Here is an 18,809-nt window from a genome sequence, read left to right as displayed (position 1 = left end):
GCTGTTGGCCATCTCAGCAATGTTCGTATATAAACTATAGACACTGAAGGTATTCGGTATTAGTTTTATAACAGAATCTAAAGTGAGCACATCAAAGAAAAGGGAGAACGAATTCCAATCGTAGACTCCAGTAAAAATATACAAATAATTTGTGGTGCTTTATAATTTTTGCAACCACTTTAAGGATCAAGCACCCACCCACACCAAGGATTACCAGCAATAAAAATAACAAACAATTATACCAAAAAAGTGAAAGAAAATACCAAAAACAAAAACTCAAACAAAGTGTTGAAAATTAAATAAACAAATTTTAATAAAAAATAAAAACAAACTACCAAAAAAATCATGATCAACAAAAAGACAATCAGTAATTCCTTTAACATAACATCAATGTTATTGTTGTGTGTATCCTTATTGTGTTGCCTGCAGCAAATAAATGCCAGCACAGAGAATATTTCATCACCCAACTCGGCTTATCAAAATGCCGGAACACGTACCATACTAAGGATCTACGATGAATGTACACGAACCGATGGTGGATTTGTGCCATGTCTAAAGAAAAAGGCAATATCCTTTATTGATCGTATTTCGTATATTGATTCGATAGCTATTGCTGATGGTGTTAAGGTGGTGAAATTACCCGCCAGTGCTGGAGCTGTACCATATATTCGACCGTTGACTAGTGAAAATGAATTGGAATCCACCCTATCCAGATCGGGTGAAGATCGTGATACAAAATTGACAAATATGTTAATCGAACGTTTGAGTAATTTCTTCAACGGTCATACATTGCAAGTTAGTTTTCCCAAGTTGTCATCTGAAGAATTGGGCCGTGGTTTGGAAGAAGGTGAGTGAGTGGTTGTGAATGAGACAAAAAAAGGTATTTGTTTAAATGAGAGTAAAGCGTCTTAGACACTACCAAAATATATTAAATATGAAATGTTTAATTTGGATGACAAAGAGTCACAAAGGATACAAAGTACAAATGTATTCCGTGTTCCAAATGTGTAGGAAAATAATTTAAAAAAAGTAGTATTGCTCAGAAGACATGTTTTTATTATGTATGATTTAAGGGGACCCCCCTCCAGAGGATCAACAAATAAAAGTTTTTTTCCGAACCTATACTAATTCGCGAGTGTCCCTTTAAAATTTCAAGAGAAAATTTAGACAACTTTTTCTAGAAACTGTGCATAGCTATCGTGTGAATAAGGATCAAGATCCTCGAAGATATTTTTTTGAAAATCGCCAACATTCTAATCGATTATGATTAAAACTATGTAAACTATATATTGTAAAAAACTTGGATTGCATTTGAAATATTTTCAACATAGAATTTGTTTTTTACCTGTGAACTTAAATTGAAATTTACCTTAAAGTTACCTTATTGGCATTTCCCATTCTTATCTGTAAATAAAAATAGAAAAATCAAATATTAAATATTATTAAAAATATAGCGGATCTAAATACAAAACCAAACCTATAAGTCATACTTCTATATTGTTAAACATCCTGTCGCTTGAATAAATATTCTTAAAAATCGCCTTTCGCCTGTTTACATTACTTAACAACTCTTATAACAATATGAAAAATATATAAGAATTCCCACATAAAAAAATTTATTTATAGAGAGCTTGGCCATACGTTAAAAAGTACCAGCCAACTCACTAACCATGATTTTTTAACTAGACGCCTTTTTATAGAAACCACTGCTGTTAAATAGGATCGAACTGCTTTTTTTAAACATTCACGCCCATTCCTAGACCTTGAACCTTAATAGAGCTTGAAAATTATATTCTCAAAAATGAAATTATTTTATTTTATTTTATTTAAAACTAGCGGGCCCGGCAAACGTTGTCTGGCCTATCAATATTATACCCTACACCATAAGGTGGAGTGTACAGATCATGGACCTCAGTATTTATCAAAGCACATATGTGACATTACAGCACTGAATATCTACAATTTTATGCTTAAAATTTACTAATATTAAATTAAATTAAATTTAAAAAATGCAAATGCACATATAACTTTGACTTTGGGAATTAATTAAAATGTTCCCAATATATTTATAAGACTTTCTCATAACGGAAGTCCAATGTTAAGTTAGCTTTTTTACCCTCCACTACTTAAGATAATTTCTTAATTTGCACAAACATTAGTACTCCTATTGTTTTAGGGTAGATCCCATATTACGGTACCCCCTATTTAAAAGAATTATATAATTTAATATTAGGGATGCTTATTGAGCCGAAAAACTAACTACATATATAATAGTAAATTTTTCGATGCTGTGGGGGATTTGGGCCAGTTTTGAAGTATAATCAGCCGAAATTTGGCATTTACATATTTGGTATTTTGGGGAGTTTGGTTTAGTGTCTCTAATTTTTTATTTTTGATGATCAAAACCTCTTTACCAAAATTATCAATATTGGTTTAAGTTTTCGGGTAGCCCCAATATAATTGTGTCATTGTTCGGTATTTTCTCATGTGGTGTCAAATATTCCAATCATAAATTAATATATATATCCATTCCCATTGTAGTCACATTTTTGCGCAAATTTTTCTATTTAGGTTCAAGTGTTGATATAGCTTCCACAAACAGTTTCCGCCCCATTTTCGGTATTATAAAGACTGTGACCGGATTTTCCTCTACAGTTTGACATAACGGATTTCTGATTCGGATTCGAACGAAAAATTTATTCCCACAAATTATGCACTATAACGTTTTAGAAACCTGAGTGCTGTAATTTTGAATAATTTTTTTTTCAGAGCATGTACAATCTACTACCACATAATGCTGTATATATCGGAAGTTGACATATTGAGATATTTGTAATAATTATAACAAATTTAGGCGCAGTTCTTTTAATTTTGCTGTTTTTATAGTATTTCTCTTTTTATATGAGATTACTGATAGAATTTTGCAAAGAAAATTTAATTGTATATTAGATTTGTCTGTGATACACTTTTTTGGTATCTAATATATCCAGGTGTTGTGCGTATAAGTTCAAAAACATTGACCAACGATTGGGCATATAACTACCATATAATGGTACCCCCTGATTTGATATTTCCCGTGGCATTGCAACAGTTTAGGTACTTTAAAGAACAACGTGGCACTAAGGAGCTATTATTGTTATTATTTTTAAGAAAAATAATGTAGGTCATGGATCTTAGCATCAGAACTCTATTCCGAATGTCTTCTGATTTTCGTCGTTGCGTTTGTTCCAAAAATTTACGTGCAATTTATGGATATGGACATACGATGATCGCGTGTACATTCAATGATATACTTCTTAATTATTTTTTGTATTCTCACATAGAATCGATAATTACATTTTTTGTATTCTCACAAAAAATAGTTTCAACGCAATGCCAGTCCAATTCAAAAAAAAAAAAAGAAATAAAATATTTTGAAAATTTTCAATAATTGGCAAATGAAAGCTTTGAGGAAAGATCCAACAATAATTTTACCCCAAAATATCTCCAAATAGCAACTACGACGTGGTGCAATCAAATAGCTCGAAACTAAATTCGTGGAAATGCAAATATACTTCATAATAATTTTTTGAAAATTTTTCGCGGTTTTCGATTTTTTCTCACCTTTTAAACCTTTCCTGGAGCTCCACGAACATTTCAAGACTAAGATAAGAAAAATCCACTCAGCCGCTCTCGAGTTTTAGCGAGACTAACGAACAGCAATTCATTTTTATATACAGTGTTGGTCACGCAATTAAAACATTTATTGTGGTAAACATTTTTTGATCAGCCCTCGATTCATTTGAAGTATTTTTGAAATTTTTTTAATTCAGAACACTTCGATATACTGCACTTAAGAGATTTAGTGTGATAATAGAAAATTATTGCATAAAATTTTTCCATAAATAACGGTTTTTATGAAAATACATCGACTTTGAAGTGGCCATATAATTAACACATTGTGCAATTTTTTACTTTACTGAATTTTTTGAACATGTTTTTTAAAAATCACTTAAATTTAGGTAAGTTATGCAAATAAAGCATCGATAAAATCATTTACAGAAAAAAAAATTTGAAAAAATCTGTAAAATTTATCAAAATTGCCAAAAAAAATTGTACAGTACACCTAACATTCAGCACTATAGAGCTGTATTTTTTGTTGGAAAAAAATAATGTTTTTTTGGTTTTTAAAGGTTTTATGTCAGTTAGGACTTTTTAAAATGATAAAGGAACGTAACTTCAACACAATTATAGTAGGACGAAAGGACGTAACTTCAACACAATTATTGTAGAACAAAATGACTAATAATTATCCGATTGAGACTAACATTTATACAGCGTACCAAATTGAGTCTAGAGTGACGTGTGTTAAGCTTCGTGAAAATTCGTTCAGATTTAGACATAGGTCCCACACCTATTTTCGTTCGATTTTGTGTAAATGGTACATTAACGCCTCTATATTTCTTTAGATTTTCGCGAAGTTTGGCATAGCGTACTGAATTGAATTTGGGGTACCGCTAAATGGGGGTCGCAATATTTGCAGATGGAATAAATCGTTTCACGTTTTGGTGTAGCCCCCATATAACGGTATCCCCAAATATTCAGTATTTTAGGAGTTTTGGACACGTTTTCAACCGAATAAGCTGGCTTCTCATTATATAGCACATTTCCGTACCAAAAATTAATAATATTGACCCAAGTTTCAAGATAGCCGCCACAAAACAGTACCCCACTTATTCGGTATTTAGGGGACTTTGAACACGTTTTTAAACCGAATTAAAATTAGTTTAGTATTTTGGGTTCAGTGTGGCATTTGTTGTACGGCACATGTGGGTACCAAAAAGTTTAATAACGGTATCTCCCAGCATTCGGTATTTTGAGGATTTTGCACAAGTTTCTCAAAGGAGTTAGTTTTAATTTATTTTTTTTTTATTTTTCATTGTTTTTAATACAAGAACGTACTAAAAATTAATAATATTCAAACATTATAACGATACCCTCACATCTCAGTACTAAAATTACCAATATTGACCCCGTTTTGTTATAGCCAAAAATGCCAGCCCCCTATTACAAGTTACTATATTTTATGCATGTCCGTCCGTCTGTCTGTCCAAATGATCCGAATTGGTTGAACTTTGGTAAAGCTCATGTATTTGGCACAAGGACGAACGCTATTGAAATTGTGAAAAATCGGTTCAGATTTCAATATACCTCTCATATATATTTTCTTCCGATTAACTGTAAATGGTGCACCAATGTCTCTAAATACCTTTCGATTTGTACGAAATTTGGTATGGCGTACTAAATAAATAAGTCTGGAATAATGTGTGTTAAGTTTCGTGAAAATCGGTTCAGATTTACATACAGATCTCATATATATTTTCATCCGATTTAATGTAAATGGTGCACCAAAGTCCCTATATATCTTCCGATTTTCATAAATTTTGGCATAATCTAGAACGATGAGTTTTAAGATTCGTGAAAATCGGTTCAGATTTCGATATAACTCCAATATATATTTTCGTCTGATTTAATGTAAACGGTTACCAAAATCCCAATATATTTTTCGATTTGCACGAAATTTGGCACAGCGTACTGAGTTAAGTGTAGCATGATGTTTCTGTTAATTTTTGTGAAAATCTGTTCAGACTAAGATATAGCTCCCACACATATTTTCTTCCGATTTAATGTGCACGAAATTTGGCACTGCATACGGAATTGAGTTTAGAAAGATGTGTGTAAAGTTTCCTGAAAATCGGTTCAGATGTAGATATAGCTCCCATATATATTTTTGTCTGATTTAATGTAAATGGTTCACCAAAGTCCCTATATTTCTTTTGATTTGTACAAAACTTGGCATAGCGTACTGAATAAAGTCTATAATGATGTGTGCAAAGATTCGTGATAATCGGTTTAGATTTATATTTTCTTCCGATTTAATGTAAATGGTTCACCAAGTCCCTATATATATTTCGATTTGTACAAAATTTAGCATAGCGTAATGAATAAAGTCTATAATGATGTGTGCTAAGATTCGTAAAAATCGGTTCAGATTTAGATACATATATATTTTTATCCGATTTAATGGAAATGGTGCACCAAAGTTCCTATATATCTTTCGATTTGCACGAAATTTGGCATAGCGTACCGAATTGGTTCTAAAATGATGTGTGCTAAGTTTCGTAAAAATCGGTTCAAATTAATGTATAGCTCCTATATATATATCTTCGTTGGATTTTAGGTAAATGGTGCACCGAGTAACACTAAATTTTGCACATCGTATCGAATTGAGACAGATTCAGACACAGCTTATATATATATATATATATATATTTCAAACCAGAGTCTGATTAAGATTAAAGATTAAAGAGTGCGGCCTATCGAATAGCGTGTATTAAGTTTGCTCTAAATCGATTTACACAAATTTGTCCCATTGTGCGCAATCGACTCCAAACTTGCCCAAATGAAATGAAATTTAGCACAGGTTCCAGAAAGGCATAAATAGCACATATTCAAGTTCGTTCAATTTCATGTCTATGTTCTTTCGAAAAGCCGACGTCTGTTAGGAGACTATGTAGAATATACCCAAAGTGGTGAAGGGTATCGTCGGCCCAGTCCGACGGCCTTATCTGCTTGCGCAAGTATCCATGCTTCAGATCCATATAACAGCACGGGTAGTATCAGAGTCTTGTAGAGTGTGAGTTTGGTCTGGCGAGAGGTGGCCTTGCTTTTGAGTTGTTTGCTCAGACCATCGTAGCATCTGTTGGCCATCACTATCCTTCTCCGAATTTCAAAACTGATGTCATTCTTTTTTTTCATGGCGGTACCAAGGTATATAACATTTTTGACTACCTCGAAGCTGTAGTTCTCAAGTTCCACAGTTGGTCCGAGTCTATTGGACGTCTTGCGCGTTGATACCATCTGCTTGGTCTTCTTGCCGTTTACTGCCAGACCCACTTTGGCAGACCTACTTTTCTTACTGGTTGCAATTAATATAATTAAAGGGATAAAAATATCCACATATGCAATTGACCGGTTTATGCAATAAATTTTCTGTTGCAGTAATTTTTTAATAGTAAAGCTAGGGATAAATGTAATAATCGTTCTCAGAGTAAAAAGTCGTATATTTCACAAATAAAAAAATAAAGTAAATTATAGAACTTGCATAAATTCAATCAATTATGTATTTTACCAAAGATACAGCACATCAATCAAATCATTAAATACGTGTAAGCAGAATTTACCCAATTTTTTAAATTCTAATGTTATTTCCTTTAGCATCAGAAACCTTGATTTAATTTTGGAAATTTAATAGGGGAAAAACAAATATTAACCTTAATATTTTATTTATCTTCAATTACACACTTGATTGAGTTCTATAAACATGTACACTACAGTATTTATGGAAATTCCTAGCTAACGGCTTTATTTATCGCCTTTATTTATCGCCTTGCGTTAGAGCATCCACTCACACCCACACACACAATTTATCCCTAACGAGCATTGAAGTCCGTAGTTAACTTTTCTCCATGTAAATTTTGTGCGTAACAACTTTACATTATGCATTTAACACTAATTGAATATTCATCAACTTTTAGCTGCTACAAACTTTCAAATACTTAATGAAGTCTAGTAGATTTTTTTTGCAATAGAATGTTATTCTGCCACATTGTGTTCTGTGCAGTATGTATTATTAATGGAAAAAATTTCTTTAACACAAAATATGAAGAAGCCATCAAATGGCTGCAATTAAATAAATTTAATTTTTGTATAAAGCGTTTTTTTCTATGTATCTGTTGAGACATGCTATGTGCGAATGATGAAGGAGGCATTACTCGTAAATGGGTTGATATCTTCAAGAAATGCCAGATCGAATAATGCAGTTATTTTATTCAGTTTATTTGTTGTTGTTATTGTTCCTTTTGTCTAGTATATAAATAACTTTGTTTGCATTGCTGTTGCTGTATGTTGTTGTTGTTGCATTTGATTCGTTTTTTTTCACTTTACGTGACTGAAACTGTGCTAATAAATAATAATTAAAATTAAGTTTTTGACACATTTACCGGCAGTTTTTGTGAGAATCTAGAAATTGCAGAACTATGTTAGAACATTTGTGTTTACACTCACACACACACTCGCACATGTAGCAAAACAATTTCAGTGGAAAAATGTAGGTGGTTTTGTGTGAACATAACTAATGTGCCCCAGTTCGAAGAGACGCTTCTGTAATTACGTCAAATACTGCATGCTGCTCTTTTGATGTTTGCTGTAGAAGCTTGTCAATATTGACAAGTTTCGGTATGTTTTCATTAAAGTGTGGAATATTAAATTGAATTTTTATGATGCAATTATTATAAATTATGCGAACGAAATCTATGTTTTCATTGTGCTTAGGAAATATATGTTCGAGGAAAAAAAAATGGTGAAGCTAACTAATATATATATATATTTTTTTTTTTTTGTAATTTTATTTACAATTTTGAAACGATAGTATTATTATGGAACAAATAAGTTATTTTGTACGTTTTTAATATTTTCGTTTCTTTTATTTTTGAAAAGAATTGAAAAGCCTTTTCGCAAATGCTCATATTAATTGGAATTCGACTCAGTGGAGAAAGATTATGCTATTAAATATTAAAGACTCAAACATATATAAAATTTAACTAGAGAAAGACCAAAATGAAAGGCTTTTGCAAAGGTACTGGGAAGCATGGAAGAGGGTCAATAAAGTTATTGGGCTGTTTATCTGTTTATGGAGTTCGATATATTTTCGAGACGTATGAAGTAATGGATCGGATTGTTTATACGAATGTTTTGGGAAACGCTATGACTCTCTTCGCTTAAGAAAATATATCGCTTTTTTGGGTGTTTCAGCATGACATCAAATCATATCAAACATACACCGAAACATATCAAAAATTGGTTGTAGAAGTCAAACATCAGAGTTTCATAATGGCCAAAAAAATACTCAAATATAGATAATTCTTTAGAGTATCATAGATAGCAAAATCAAAAGATTTTCGCAATCAAACAGACATATTCCTTGCCAACCAAAGGTTCAGTTGGCAAGGAATATTATAACCTTGGACAAAATTCTAAGTCCACTATGGACCAGAGATCCCATTTTTTGGCCTTAATTAGAGCACAGAGTGTATGAAATAAATATCACATATGAGAGTTTCAAGCTTCTACTCCCATTTTTTCAAGCAATATCCACAATTGGAAATAAATTTAATAAATATAGGTCAAAGGCCATACGGTTTTCATTCGTATTAGTAAATATGAATCGATTAATTCGGACTAACGTAGGGTTTATGAAATTATATGCAGTAGACTTCCGGTTTAACGCTTTCTACAAAGTATTTAGATGAAGAACAATTTTAAATTCTGGTAAAGGAAGGTTTGGGAATGTTTCAAGAAAAAAAGTGCGTTTATGCTGAGGAAAAGGTATCTATTTAAAATAAGAAACGATGAACACTCGTAATTGGAAACTACACCATAAAAATGTAGCGTACAAAAAATTGTAGCTTACAAAAGGCAGGATGTTTTACAATTTTTTAAAAGTATCTCTAGCAAATAAATTCGTGTCTGAACCCTCAATTGCAAAATGTTGAAACTAACTTTTTATTTAGAATTCTGATTTTGATAAAGATGACGATCTTTAATTGTCATGGAGAAAAATTGAAGACATTGAGAAAAAGTCGTTTCTGAAATGGACCGAATTACTTTGTGATGAGGTTTCCATCAGTTCAAGTTCTTTTTGGAAGAAAATGTATTTATCTCAGAATGCTTCTGAGCCAAATATAGTTAGTAGTAAAGTCGGACTGCGCCGACTATATGATACCCTTAACCACTTTGGGTATATTAACTGATGTATCCTGACAGGCGTCGCTTTTCGAAGGAACATTGCCATGAAATTGAACGAACTTAAATATGGGATCTTTATCTATATGTAAACTGACTAACATTAATCCATACACTTGCCATTCTGTCACCTGTGCTAAATTCCATTACATTCGGGCAGATTTAGAGTTTTTTGCTTACAATGGGATAACTTTATGTAAGTCGATTTAAAGCAAACTTGACACACGCTATTCAGCACGTAAGGAGTTTGGTGCACAAATTAATCTGAACCGATTCCAACGAAACTTGCCAGTGGTATATTTATAATAACTTCAGTACGTTTTGAAAAATGTTGCGTCGATAGGCCTAGCTTGGAGTTTTTAGTGCATCATTTACAAAATTGCACGAAAATATATATGGGAGTTATATGTAAATCTGAACCGATTTACACAAAACTTTATATCTTTCGATTTCACGAAATTTGGTACAGCCTAATCATTTAGGTCTAGAATTATGTCTGACAAGTTTCGTGAAAATCGGTCCAGATTTAGATATAGCTTCCATATATAGTTTCGTCCGATTTCATGTAAATGGTGCACCAAAGTCCCTATATATCTTTCGATTTGCACGAAATTTGGCATAACGAACTGAATTAAGCCTAGAGAGATGTCTGCCAAGTTTCGAGAAAATCGGTCCAGATTTCTATATAGCTCCCATATATAGTTTCGTCCGATTTCATGTAAATGGTGCCCCAAAGTCCCAATATATCTTTCGATTTGCACGAAATTTGGCATAACGTACTGAATTAAGCCTAGAGTGATGTCTGCCAAGTTTCGAGAAAATCGGTCCAGATTTAGATATAGCTCCCATATATAGTTTCGTCCAATTTCATGTAAATGGTGCACCAAAGTCGCTATATATCTTTCGATTTGTACGAAATTTGGCATAACGTACTGAATTAGGTCCAGAATGATGTGTGTTAAATTTCCTGAAAATCGGTTCAGGTTTAGATATAGCTCCCATACATATTTTCGTCCGATTTTAGGTAAATATTGCACCAAAGTCCCTATATATCGTTAGATTTGCACGAAATTTGGCATAGCGTACGGAATTAAGTCTAGAACGATGTGTGTAAAATTTCGTGAAAATCGGTTCAGATTTAGATATAGCTCCCATATATATTTTCGTCCGATTTTATGTAAATGGTGCAACAATGTCCCTATATATCCTTCGATTTGCACGAAATTTCGCATAGCATACTGAACTAAGTCTAGAACGATGTGTGTTAAATTTCGTGAAAATCGGTTCAGATTTAGATATAGCTCCCATATCGTCCGTCCGTCCGTCCGTCTGTCCATTATAATTTGTAAACACGATACAGGCCACAGTTATGGACCAATCTTCACGAAATTTTGCATGTAGGATGGGTTCTGGCCAATGAAGACCCCTATTGTTTTTGGAAAAGATCGGTTAATATTTAGGGGATGAAATGGACCAAATACTAAATTTTTGTCGGTTTTTCTGGTCGCTCCAGAGGCCGCAATTATGGCCCAAACACCGCGAATTTTTGCATGGAGAAGGGGATCGGGTCAGAGAATAAGCATGCATGTTTTGATAAAGATCGGTCAATATTTAGCGGGTCAAATGGACCCTGACTTTTGTGTGAAAAATGACAAAATTTGTATTCTATGGCATATATATTTACTCCTGGAGGATGTAGACCCCAGGAGTTGATAGCATATCCAAGAGGAGTGGTTGGCCCTTAAATTGATACCAAATATAGTGATGTATCTACTCAGATGTGGGAGTTACAGTCAAATATTTACAGGTGCTTACGTATTCAGATATTATTCAGTAACCCATTACCACATTAGAGGGAGAAATATCGCGCTGATGGCTTTGACATTTTTCATGAAGTTCCAGTTATGGTCAAGAACAACGCCTACAATTTTCGGTGATGATCAGATTAAAATTTTGGGATGAAATGGACCGAAAACATAATTTTTTGTGTGTTTTCGAGTAGAGTATAATCCGAAAATCACAACACAACCCACCGTGAAGGTAATCTGGACAAGTAATTAGAAGGACTGTACTGAATATTCGAAAAAAGTAAGGAAGAGGTGTTGTTGACCTCTAATCGGACAAGAGGGGGCAAATATCACGAAATATTACTCAGACTCGGAATAAACATCCTCAGAAAGTTAGAGTTCGTAGTAGTTGTGTAGGGTATCGCATGGTCGGCCCCGTCCGACTATACTGCTCCGCTCACTGGTTTAAATTTGCATATTTTTGCCCACAAACTAAGTTAATAAATAAGTTTTTCATTGAATGGCTTTATCCTAGAAACGTGTCAAAATTTGGAACCGATTGGATTATTAGTTTTTGAGTTATCGATCCCGCCATTCGTAAAACACTGCTTCGAGAAAAATTCGTTTAAAGTTTGAGAATCACTCTTGCCGTCACTTGATGCTGACTCAGTAAGAGATTTTCACTTGAAATTTTGTACGGACATTCTTGAATTAGTGTAGATTCGAAAAATTAAATAAAATTTGTTGACACCGAGAATGAGGGGGGGACCCCCCTCAAATGGTGTAAATGGTGTAAATTTTGCACAATGTACAAAATTCAGTATAAAATGACGTTATTGATTTTTGTACAAATTCAGATATATCCCTTATATTCGACCGACTTCATGTTTATTGGGTTTCAAACAATCAACGAGTGTCCGATTGAGATTTACTTTAAATCAATTTACTTAATTTTGTCTCATTATCTATCTAGCCAAATGAAGATTTTAGTATAGGTTACAGAATGACATTCCTATGGATTGATCTAAGTCGGTTCACATTTAGATATAGATCACATATTTAAGTTCATCCAATTTCATGTCATTCATCATTCATCCAATTTCGGCCCCGTCCGACTTCACAGCTATTCTTACTGGTTTTTTATTGTCTACATTTGTTCTAAACAGCTAATATTAGTTTATAGTAAAAATTGGCAGGTCACAATTTATAAAGCTGGGTCTGAAAGGATTGAAAACGTGCCGAAAATAAAAAATAGAAAATCCGAGGTACCGTTGTATGGAGCTATACCTTCAACCGAATTTTGTTTAAAAACGCTAAGTGTGAAGCTCTGCTGGACCTTAAAAAAACAGTACAGCGGATCTGATAGTCATTGAAAATATATGCATTGGAAAAGCCCAAGCTTGCTTGATTGTCTGGAAAAATTATCACTTGCAGTTCTTGTGGTCTTTAAAAATCCACGTTTGCAGCTCTGAAGGTCCTTAAAAATTATCCTGGAAACAAAGTTTTTAAAAAATCAATGTTATTGTCATATCTAGTAGATAATCAAGATGATGGTCGTAGATAATAAATTCGTTAAAAATTCACGGGGCAGTTAAAAAAATTCAAAATAATTTTTAAAAAGTCCACGATTGCTACTCGTATGATCCTTTAATTCTACTCATGTTGGTCGGTTTATAAAAATTATATTCTATAACAAAATTAAAAGAACAGGAACTCTAAAAATCGTCCCAGACTTCCAACTCGTAGACTAATTACCTATATCAAAATCCATTAATTTCTATCCCTACTCTACTTTGTCTATGAAGAACCCGTTCAATTTGTAAATAATTCGTTAATCTCAAATCTAAATACTTTGTTCTGTTCTTTATTTTCTTTAAGAGTCGTTTTATTTCGACTCCTAACGTTACTTCGTCTATAAGGAATCCGTTCAATTTGTCAATAAAGAATTCCTTAAGCTCGTCTTCAACTATTCTATAGAGGTCTTCAGTTAGTCTATAATGTTTATTTTGAAATGGTGTGTAAAGGTTCGCAGACTCGCTTCAGTTAGTGTATAAAGACTCCCAGAGTTTTTTCGTCGACCAGGACTCTTTGCTTTTTAGCAAGACTACGAGACTCCGTCGATATATACCCTCCGAATCTAAAGACAAAAAATCCTTCATTACGTCTGCCAAGAGTCTCTGATTCTTCAGCTGAAAAATATGGATTTCCTGTGCTCCATAACGAAAGTTGTGCCGATGCAGACATAGCTTCCATATTTCGAACGCCTGACTGATTGGGATTAAATTTACAGAAATGCATGTGTATGGATTAATGTGAGTAGGTTCCTTTTTAGATAATGAACACATACGTAGATTATACCCAAAGTGGTGAAGGGTATCATAAAGTCGGCCCAGTCCGGCTTTACTATTTTCCTTACTGCTTTTTTATTGTTTTAATAGACAAAGTAGCTTTGAACAAGGCTTGGCGTTATTGGACGCCATCGCTAAAGAAATATGTATTTTACATGGACTTTAGTACACCATTTACATTAAATCGGAACTATATCTAAATCTGAACCGATTTTCACGAAACTAAACACACATCATTCTAAACTTTACGCAGCACGCTATGGTAAATTTCGTGCAAATCCAAAGATATACTCCACCACCACTTAAACTAAATCGGGCGAAAATATATATGGGAGCTATATCTAAATCCAAACCGATTTTCAAGAAACTTAACACAACATTCTAGACTTAATTCAGTATGCTATGCCAAATTTCGTTAAAATCGAAGGATATACAGGGGCTTTACCATTTACATGAAATGGGACGAAAATATATATGGGAATATAATGGGACCTGTACTTTGTTTACAGTTTAAAATAGGCAGACATATGGACGGACATGCATAAATCGACTCAGAAAGTGATTTATGCATATTCTCAAAAGGAAACGAGATAGATACATTCTCGTTTCCTTTGGCCTGTTACAAACTGCACAATGACAGTTGTGCCCTGTGCCACACTATGTTGAAGGATATAAATATTTAAATCGAACGCATAGTATGTCATATGTATACTCAGTGAATAAGTTACATCTATACCTATTAGTTAAATTATGTAAAAAAAACAACAAATATAAAACATTACTTATAATTCTAAATGTAGTTTTGTGCCATGCTATGATTTTATTAGAAAAAACTAATAAAAATTATAATCTTCAAAATCAGTATTATAGAGTCAAATAGAGACAAACAATTTGGATTATTGATTATTCGCAATTAGTTGCGAATCAGCGAGGTACGGATTATAGATATTTTAGTGTATCTTTCGTGTTCGTGATTAGTTGAATAATCACATCCTTACCCTTGACGACGAATTGTTTTTTTTTACAGAATTGTTGATAGCAATATGAAATCTCCATTGTTACTTATTTTGTTTCAAAATATGTTTACCCAAATATTTTAACATGATTTTCCAAGAGTTCAACAATGCAAATATCACCCATGTGAATGAATACTCACATGTCAGACAAGTTTTCCCAAGCAAAACCCCAAATAAAGCAATGAAAAAACTCCTTAAATTTAAATTCACACACATTCACAAACAACAATGGAAAATGAAAATTGAAATTATGGAAATATTTGATAACTTAAAAAGGCGAAAGTCAACTAATTTGCACTTCAAACCATATATCCCCTGAAACAAAGTGTGATTGACTGGGATGTGTTGGTTTGTAAGTGAATGTGTGTTTCTTTGATGTTTTCCATTTTGAGATTTTTCCAAATAAAATTAAATAAGTAAATGATAGCTGCAGCGACTTCGACGAACAAATGTAACAAGCTTTCACTCTCCATATAAAATATACTTGACGTTTTTTTTTATAATTTTAATGGAAATTGTATTTTTTTGTTTCTCTTACAGGTCGTGGTAAAATGAAGAAAATGATGGGCATGATGATTATGGGAATGGCCATGAAAATGATGGGCATGATACCCGTTGCCATGGGTATGCTGTACATTTTGGCCGGCAAGGCGTTGATTATATCCAAGATAGCTTTGCTGTTGGCGGGCATCATGGGTTTGAAAAAGCTGTTGTCAGGAGGTGGCAAGTCAAGCGGCAGTTCTTCTTGGTCCTCCGGTGGTGGTGGTGGCGGTTGGTCATCCGGCGGTGGCGGCAGTGGTGGCTGGGACAGACGTTCCCTAACCGAAGCTCAGGAGTTGGCTTATCGCAGTTATGCAAAACAGTACCAACAACAGCAGCAGCAACAAGTCCAACAACAACCGTTAAAATCATCAAGCGATAAAAAACTGTAAACGGGACCAATAGCCAACAAAACACAAAAAAAAAACGGAGCAGTAAACCGAACGATGACAATAAAGACACTAACCTAGTAGAGCTTGTTCCAAATGAAAAAATCAATTATCTTATAGATAATTTATTATTTTTCGCTCACAAAACGCAATGACACTGTGTAATTAACATAAAATTATAGTTCACAAATCTCAACTTCCAAATAGTCTAATAATGGTTACGCTATCGCCGCGGTGGCACGCTTCAAGCCTCATTCCCGTATTTACAATATATTCGGCATTATTCTGCAATCAGACCTCAATTTCCAATACCTCTGCTGTACATCAGAGAAAATAGATTTTCCATTAGTGTTCGTTTCGTTTTTTTCTGTCTTTTTCATAGGCCTTGCGCCTCTCCGGATAACAGTTATTTGTGAATTAGTTTTCATATCAAATTTCTCTGTTTTCTATTCTGTATCAACTGTCTATCACTCTGACTGTGGAAGAAGATGTTTTTCTTCTTTGGTTTGGTTTTCAATTAAACTCTAACGTTTCTTTGCATCTGCTACTTGGAAAAGCGGCAGCAACTTCAAGTTCAACTTTGAACTTTTAGCCATGTTTGCGTGCAACAACTACAAGCAAGAAAGCAAGCCCATACCGGTGGTGATATCAGTCTCAACTATCTCTTGCCACTCAACTTTGGCATGTTCTGTCTGTGCCACACGCTCGCTCCATCTTCTAATGCTGCTGCGTGTTGTTGATGTGGAAAAATGTAATCTGGTGTCTCTCTGCCCCTATCCCATTTTCGTTTTTATTATTTTCACACTTCTCTGTATCATCTCCAAACAAAGAAAAAACTCCGCATTTCTTCAGACTAACTTTTAACTGTTTCATTCACATCTTCATCTTCATTGTGATCCGTCCAGCAACTCGGAATTGCTTCCTCATTATTTTTCATCTGCATCTTGGCTTCCATTTATTCTCCATTCAAAAGCATCGTTTCTTTTAATCCGTTAGTCATATAAGAAATGTTTGAATAATTTAATGTAGTTTTTAAGAAAAATGTTCAGACAAAGATTATTAACTTTTCTTTTGTATGTGTGTATGTGTTTTTACTGTTTGTTTTGTTTCTTGATTTCTTCTTACGAAGGAAATTCCAAAGGAAAGCTATTGTCCGTACAATTTATTTAGTTTCTTACTTTGACTTGACAACACAAAGACATATCACAACTGTGCTACGTATTACTCTAAACTATTTATATTTTATTTATTTATTTAATGTATTTATTTAATTTAATTTATTTATAGCATGTTTTTTTCGAAAATAAAAGTTCAGCATTTAAAAGCAAATAAAAAAGTTTTTTTTTCTTCATTTTTGTTTATCTTGTTTAATGGTTATAAATTGCAGACATGCGATTTACAGGTAAGGAAGAAGGTGCATGATGATTGAATGAAAATAAATGCTATACTTTTAGAACAACTAAAGAATCAAACAATTTTGAATCTTTTCTCGTATCAATATTAGATATATTTCTTTAGAGAAAGAAATAGGACTGAATAATTAGCCGACTATCCTCCAATATTGAGGTAACACCGAATATTGACGAATCGTTTGCGTTTTGATATATTAATTACAAAATAGAAGGTCATTGGAATGCTACGTATTACTCTTATTACGAATTTTAGGAATATATTTTTTTTTTTTTTGACAGTCACCAGACATTAAGGCTTTTAAAAGAAGAAAAACTTGAGTTTATACCAAAAATAAATCTTACATCAATTTCCAGTTATAAGTGTCATGTAGCAAACGAGAAAAAGTTGATCAACTAGAACTACCCGAATTATTCCAATACTAATATTGATTCTAAATCTGAACAGATTTCAATGAAACGTAACACACCTATTTCTAAACGGTACGATATATAAACGTTGGTCTCAACCGAAGATCATTGGAACTTTATTGTATTACATATTACAAAATCAAACAAAACTTTATAAAAACTATATCAGATAGACGAGTCAGAAAGTGATTGTTGGTATATCCTGAAAAGTAACTACCTTGTTTCCACCAAGAGATAATACCAGGTACCACATTATGGTGAAGAGTGTAATGAAAAATATATTCATTTATTTCATTTATCCTAGTGATATGCGTATGATAATTTGTAATAGTCACTTTTTTTATACAACATAAATCATCTATATGTAAGAATTTTTAAAATGGATTTTGTCAAACTTAAGATGGGAGAGTCCCAAAACAAAAAATCACAAATTTCTTTGTGTAAATGTCATTTTTTGAACGCGACAATTCAACCTGAAACACCATATCCATATTCCGAAAGTAATTGAGGTTGTCTTCGACAGCCTCTTTTTGTGTGCGAAGGACAAATACATTAAATAGAAGTTGAAAGCAGTACACCGTGAAGGCAGATCCAGATTCTGAATGAGTCCTTCATTAAATTAGACATTAATAATAAGTGGATCGAACCTAAAATAACGTGTATCAAATTTATCTTAAATCGGTTAGGGTTTTGATTAGGTCCCATTCGTTATTTTGTGCTTTGCAGATTTGTTCAAATCAGATCAGTTTAGATATATCTTCAAATTTCCAACGTTTGTTTGCCAATGATCTAAGGTTTGATTATGTTTTGGTAAAGCTTACTGCTCGCTTAAATCGGTTCAGATTAAAATACAGCTCCTATACATAATTTCGTCCAATTTCATATAAGTGGTGCACGAAAGATACAAATACTTCCGAATTAAGTATAGAATGATGTACATAAATTATTACTTGAATTAATTTATATAGGACCCATATATCCACTTACACTAACATATTTTGAATTTCGAAAAATCATTGAACCCCATTAGGAAAATACCTTTCGATTGTAGTCAATCATAGCACGA

At 33.2% G+C, this 18,809-nt stretch overlaps 1 protein-coding gene across 1 annotated transcript; it reads left to right on the top strand.

The window, feature by feature from the left end:
- Positions 1-345: 345 nt before the first annotated feature.
- On the top strand, positions 346-15,926 carry LOC133337212 (uncharacterized). The gene is made up of 2 exons (XM_061545464.1): positions 346-847; positions 15,535-15,926. Exons 1-2 carry the CDS (start codon positions 346-348, stop codon positions 15,924-15,926), a joined length of 894 nt encoding a protein of 297 aa, XP_061401448.1.
- Positions 15,927-18,809: the final 2,883 nt, after the last annotated feature.

This window comes from Musca vetustissima, unplaced genomic scaffold (genome assembly GCF_032173495.1).
Source record: "Musca vetustissima isolate MV318-11 ecotype Yass unplaced genomic scaffold, APGP_CSIRO_Mvet_v1 utg11382, whole genome shotgun sequence".
NCBI classification, from domain to species: Eukaryota; Metazoa; Arthropoda; class Insecta; order Diptera; family Muscidae; genus Musca; species Musca vetustissima.
The sequence above is the reverse complement of the archived record's forward strand: the minus strand, read 5'-3'. Positions and strand labels throughout refer to the sequence as shown.